Source organism: Varanus komodoensis, unplaced genomic scaffold (assembly GCF_004798865.1).
Source record: "Varanus komodoensis strain SLA01 unplaced genomic scaffold, ASM479886v1 scaffold112, whole genome shotgun sequence".
In the NCBI taxonomy this organism is placed as follows: Eukaryota; Metazoa; Chordata; class Lepidosauria; order Squamata; family Varanidae; genus Varanus; species Varanus komodoensis.
Genome location: NW_025335322.1, coordinates 439,513 through 445,544, shown reverse-complemented (window position 1 = coordinate 445,544; position 6,032 = coordinate 439,513). Strand labels below are relative to the sequence as shown.

Below are 6,032 nucleotides of genomic sequence, written 5' to 3'. Positions count from 1 at the left end.
CACGTAACGTTGCGTCTTCAAAGTGCAAGTCTGTGAGCAAAGAGGTAAAGTGGGAAAGAGACAGTGGCTGGAGAGAAATAAGCAGTGGGTGGGCATTTGGAGAGCAGAGACACTGAGACCAGCCTCTGGATTCTCTCGTAGGGACCCCCGAACTGGAGGAAGGTCCAGACAAACCCTTCTCTCCAAGCTTCTTTCCCTCGGGCATCGCTCTGTCCTTAACTCCACACCCACACCCAAACTCCACACCAGCTGGCAGATGTCAAAAACTTATTCCTGAATCCTACAAGATCTTCGGTGTTCCAGTTTAACTCAGTGTCTCCACCAAATCTCTCTCTCTCTCTCTCTCTCCTCTTTCAGCCTCTGGTTCGACTGCATTGTCCCTCAAAGGCTCTGACAGGTAAGGGCGATCTTCTTCCAACGCCTCCTCCCCACCTGGGGGTCTTCCCCTATAACTGAGCAGCACCCGCCCTATCATTGGGCAGTGCAAGCTGTATCTAGTGATCAGCCGCGAGATTCCCTCTTTCAGTCCCACTAATTCAGGCAGTTTTAAAAGGGGATTGGGCAAAGTCCTAGAGGAGGCAGCGATCTGTGGCTACTAGCCCGGATAGCAACTTGCCACCTCCAGCCCCAGAGGTAGGGTGCCCATGCGCTCCAGCTGCTGGGGAGCATGGGCAGGAGGCGCTACTGGGCTCCTATCCTGCTTGTGGGACCCCATGGGCCACGGTTCGGCTGCTGTGGAACAGGAAGTTGGATGCACCCTTCCTATGTTTCTTCAGATTTATTTATTCTATTGGTTCCATTTCCATACTGCCCAGTAGCCAAAGCCCTTTGGGTAGTTTACGACAGTGCATGAAAGGAACAGGATGACCCTATAAGCAGACCAACACCCCAGGGGGGTCGTCCTCTCAAGCCCCATGTGGCCAAATGAAATCTTCGAAGGCCGCGGTATAAAGGATTATTTATTTGTTTGTTTGTTTGTTTATTTTTTCGATTTATATCCTGCCTTTTTCCTACAAAGGGCTCAAGGCAGCTTACATCTATTTAATTTAAAAATCATTTGGGTTTAATTCATCAAGTGGGTGCCGGCAGAGGCAGAGTTGCGTGAGTCCCTTTGCCGGACCTGGCCGGATTTTGCACGGGTTCGAGCGCAAGGCGGGAGCCGAGGGGCGGCCGTTCCCGACCGCGGGAAGCTCCTCTCTCTCACCGTCTGCCCTCCCTCCTCAGCATGGGTGATGCGCAGATGGCTGAGTTCGGCGCCGCGGCCCCCTACCTCCGCAAGTCGGACAAGGAGCGCCTGGAGGCTCAGACGCGGCCCTTCGACATCCGCACCGAGTGCTTCGTGCCTGACGAGAAGGAAGAGTTCGTCAAGGGGAAAGTGCAGAGCCGGGAGGGCGGCATGGTCACCGTGCAGACGGAGAACGGCAAGGTCCGCGACGGTGCACCGGGCCGAAGTGTGGGGCGAGGGTCCGAGAAGGTGTGGGCAGAATGGGGCAGGCTGGGCCGAGTGCGGCAATGAACGCCCCCCCGTGTGTGCGGGAGAGAGGCTGCATCCAAGAGGAAAGCGGCACACGATTAAGGAAGCGGTAGCGGGGCGTTTCACTAGCATCCGCAAGGATGCTTGACAGTGAGTTTCTCCCAGTGCTGCAAGCGTCGGGCTCAAAGCAGCTGCTTGGTGGGCTGGGATCGGACACCGCCCTGCCGCGGACCCCGTCTCCTGGGGAGGGGACCTGCCCTGTGCCAGACTTCCCGAGCCTGAGCCCCTGGTGACCTCGCCCCGCATTTCTGAGGGGCTCACCGGGATACGAGCCCCGCACAGTTGCACAGATGGCCTTTCCAGACCGGGCCAAGCAGGAGAGGAAGGATCCTGCTCAGCAAAGACATAAATCGAGGCCTGGAGGCCGTCGGTGGCCCCGCTCCGCTGCCTCTGCTCATGCCTGCTTGTGGCAGGTAACGGGGTTCAGATCGGAACCAGAGAAGAGGGAGAAGAACGGAAAGCCCAGGAACTGGCCATGGAAGACCGGAGGAGCTGGGGCTCGCCAGACGGGGCTGTGGGGCTTCTCTGCTTTGCGGGGAGCTTCTTGCCGGACTCTGGGGGGGATCTGCCCGCTCAGCCTCTCCTGTTTCCCTCCTGCAGACGGTGACAGTGAAGGAGGGTGATGTGCACCAACAGAACCCGCCCAAGTTCGACAAGATCGAGGACATGGCGATGCTGACCTTCCTCCACGAACCGGCCGTCCTCTACAACCTGAAGGAGCGCTACGCCGCTTGGATGATCTATGTGAGTCGGCGGGGAGGGGGAAGGGGGGAACTGGGACAGACCCGTCCTCTAGCGGGACTGGCCCTACGCTCCAGATGGACTGCAGTGCCCATCATCCCCAGCACACCTGCTGCCTGGGGATTGTGGGGACTGTAGTGCGACACATCTCGAGAGCGGGTTGCAAAAGTCCGCCCTGGGACCCTCCTGGCCCTTCTACGCGCAGCCTCACAGAATCCCACCAAAACCGGGGGCTGAGCATGCGTCTCTCCATGGCCTCCGCCGCCCCGACGGTTCTGGTCCAGCCCGGCTTCTGCACTGACGTGAGAGCCACGAAAGAAGACCTCCGTCCCGTGCAGAGCGGTATTTTGCGAGTGTTCGTCACCCTTGTGCACCGCCTCTCCTCCAGAGGGCGCACGGTGGTGTCTGCCGCTCTTCCCCATCCGAGTTATTCTCCCAACAACCCTGCGAGGTAGGTTAGCCGGATGGTTGAGTGGGGATCTAAACCTTCCCTGGACAGGTTAACCACCATCCAGGTGCCCACCTAAGAGTGCCCTGCAGCCAACCTTGGCATATTTTTGGGGCCAGGCTAAAATAATCCTTTACACTGGTTTAATTTGGCTGCGCGGGGCTTGAGAGGACGTTCCCTCTGGGGTGTTTGTCTGCCTATAGGGCCATTTTTACTATATTTTAGCTGTTTTTTTAACTGCTGCTTTGATTTTATGATGTGGTTGAGGGCAAGTGTGGCAAGATGGTTAATAGTGTCGGGCTGCGACTACGGTGATCCGGGTTCGAGTCCCCATGCAGCCATGGAGCCAGCTGGGGGACTTTGGGCCAGTCACAGACTCAGCATGGCCTACCTCACAGGGTTGTTGTTCTGAGGACAAGATAGAGGGAGGAGAGTGAAGTATACCACTTTGTGTTCTTTAAAAAAGAAAAAGGTAGAATATAAATTTAATAAATAATAAGTGATTTTTCTGATACTGGTATTGTATTTTATTATTTTGTTTTTACGAATTGCTATAACCCCTCCAAATTGCTTTGGCTTTGGGGCAGTGTAGAAATCTAATTAACAATAAGTATAATTATAATTATTAATTACATTTCTATACTACCTGCAGCCAAAGCTTTCTGGGTGGTTCACAACGTGATATAACAATAAAATATAGTACATAAACCAACATTTAAAGCATTTAAAATTAATTAAAATAGAATTAAAATACCATAAAATGCAATAAAATAGAAAGACGCAGCCAAGAAGGAAGGAAAATGGCACTTGAATAAACCCATCTGGCCCCTGGAGGGTCAAGGAGATCTTTGACGGCCTCCGAAAGAAGACTGTCTTGGCGCTGAATTTACCATCTTTTCAGCACCAGGTAAATTCAGCACCAAGCGATCTGCAGCAGGGACATTGTTCCAAAGATGGGGGCCAACACAGAAAAGGCCCTTACCCCAGTTGCCACCCTCTGGGTGCCTAGTGGTCCTCATGCTAGACACCCTTCCAGCTTGGCAAGAGACATGTGAGGGCACTCCTTTCCCACACGTGTGGCCTCCCCAAGCATTTTGCCAATGCTCTCCTCCCTCCCCTGGCTTGCTTTACACCCCAGGAAGGATCTGCATTGACACGTCAGCAGCATCTCTCGCCTCTTGCCAGAAGAGGCTCTCCCTTCCTGGCCCATCAGGGCTGCGGAACCTCAGTCCTGGAATTCGCCGTCGGCTGCGCCCTCTTCCGCTGGCCACGCACAGCTTCCCACAGGATTTCTGGTGGCTTCCGGGCTCTGTTCCCCGTTCCAAAAAGCAGAGATGCTTCTCTTAGGGCTTCGTTTGAGCTGCACACCTGGTGGTGGTTCTGGACTGCACATCAGCAAGGGATCCAGCCGCAGGTGTCCACACCTGGCAGCCAGGGGCCTTTGCGGGCACCCCGAATACTAAGAACATTTTGTTCTGGACACAAAGGTGTTGTCAAAATGCAGGATCGCCTCCCCAGCCTTAGACGCAGCAGAATGCGTCAGCAAGGCAATCTCCTTCCTTTAACGGGGTGACAAGCCTTACTTTTCCCCTTCTGAATCTGAGAAAAGAAATCTGCATTTTAAATAGTCTGTTTTCTTGATTGCCATCATTTTCCAGCCTGCTGTGCACAGATGGAAAACTTCTTTCTGTTCCGGATGACCCAGAGAGATGGACTCTGTGACAACCGAGTGCCTTTTTCTAACCAGGGTTTGTTTTCTGGTTTATTTCTGCTTTTTGATTCCTCTGCCCATTTTCCCCAGACATACTCTGGACTCTTCTGCGTGACGGTCAACCCTTACAAATGGCTGCCGGTCTACAACGCCGAGGTGGTTGCAGCCTACCGGGGGAAGAAACGGAGTGAAGCTCCTCCCCACATTTTCTCCATCTCGGACAATGCCTACCAGTACATGCTGACAGGTACGGGGCTCCAAATTTTGGATGGACCATCGGGGAGTTGTGCACTTTCTTCTGTCTAAATATGGATCAGATTGCATCTTAAGGGGAATTACTGGGGTCACCTCCATATTTTGGTTTTCTTCTGGGGATGCCCCTTTATTTTGGAGACTTTCCCAAGTGTCTACAGCCTGGAGCTTCACCAGGCCATCTCTCTCTCACACACACACACACAATTTTTCTGTGTGTGATGGAAAACTGGATGCAATTCCTGCCTCATCAAATAGCTTTATGACTGATGTGAATTCGTTTCATATGGTCATTTCTGGCCTGGTCTATTCATGCCAAGGGACGAAATTGGGCTAAGGTGGAAAAGTCCTAAAGGGGCAAATAGGATGGTGAAATTCAGATTCTAACAAGGGGAAGCTTTTTTTTTAACGTGCACAACACAACAAGGCAAAATTCACAGCATGTTCCTCCTGGTTGTGCTAGATATGAATCTTCAGGGTTGTTGTACACTCGTGTTTCACATGGGGTAGCTTGCGAAACGGGGCACGCCATCCCTTCTGCCATGCACGTACACCCGACGTGTGTAATAGCCCATTCACACATGCCATGACTGGGTCGCACACTTGTGGTTTCAGGGCACAGCTTTAAAGATAAAAAGAGCCAACTGCTTTTGGCATCATGTTCTCATTCTACGTAAGCAGCTGCCTAAAAACTCTCTCCTTTTCCTGATGCAGTGCCTGATCAAAAGTGTGCATAACATGACAATACAGGATATATGACCAAAAAAAAAAAATTAAACGGCCGGGAAAATGCATAGAATAGGGATATAGAACCGTGGGCCAAATTTTGACCTCCATCTCTGGGCCCCATGCTCATGTCCCACCCCCCTTTCCCCTGATACGGTGATCCCCAGTTTTTGCATGGGGTTCTCCCCATTCTTGGAATGGCTCTCCGAGCAGCTGGAACTTTAAGGGGAAACTTGCTGTGGTTTTGGTATTTTGGCCCGCCCACCCTCTTGGTCTTTGGCCCAGCTCTGTTTTGTCCCTGGAATATGGCCCCGAGAGCTCTTCCAAAATGGGATTTGCATCTCAAGCTGGAAAAGAGCTGCGTCCTGGGGAAGTCCCTGGGATTTACCTGCAGCATCTAGGAATGGCACCTCCTTGGTGAGGGGGACTCTACCTCTGATGACCAGGGATGAACATCACCCTCTTACTGTGCCTCCAAGCTTCTGGAGAGCTCTGAGCTGGCCACTCACCACTGGAGACAGAATGCTGGGCTGGGCGGATGGGCTTGCAAGCTGAGTGGCTCCTCTCATCTTTCCCGTTTCTTTCCAGACCGAGAAAACCAGTCTATCCTCATCACGTGA

The 6,032-nt window shown here is 52.8% G+C and overlaps 1 protein-coding gene across 1 annotated transcript; it reads left to right on the top strand.

The window, feature by feature from the left end:
* The first annotated feature begins 1,222 nt into the window (after positions 1–1,222).
* Positions 1,223–6,032, top strand: LOC123018650 (myosin-6-like). The gene is made up of 4 exons (XM_044420933.1): positions 1,223–1,426; positions 2,135–2,278; positions 4,525–4,681; positions 6,001–6,032. The coding sequence occupies exons 1-4, from the start codon at positions 1,226–1,228 to the stop codon at positions 6,030–6,032; spliced, it is 534 nt and encodes a 177-aa protein (XP_044276868.1). The 5' UTR covers positions 1,223–1,225.

Coding starts and splice junctions, on each gene's coding strand:
- LOC123018650 (XM_044420933.1), top strand. CDS start 1,226: ATGGGTGATGCGCAGATGGCTGAGTTCGGCGCCGCGGCCCCCTACCTC. Junction 1,427..2,134: donor TGCAGACGGAGAACGGCAAG/GTCCGCGACGGT, acceptor TCCCTCCTGCAG/ACGGTGACAGTGAAGGAGGG. Junction 4,682..6,000: donor CTACCAGTACATGCTGACAG/GTACGGGGCTCC, acceptor GTTTCTTTCCAG/ACCGAGAAAACCAGTCTATC.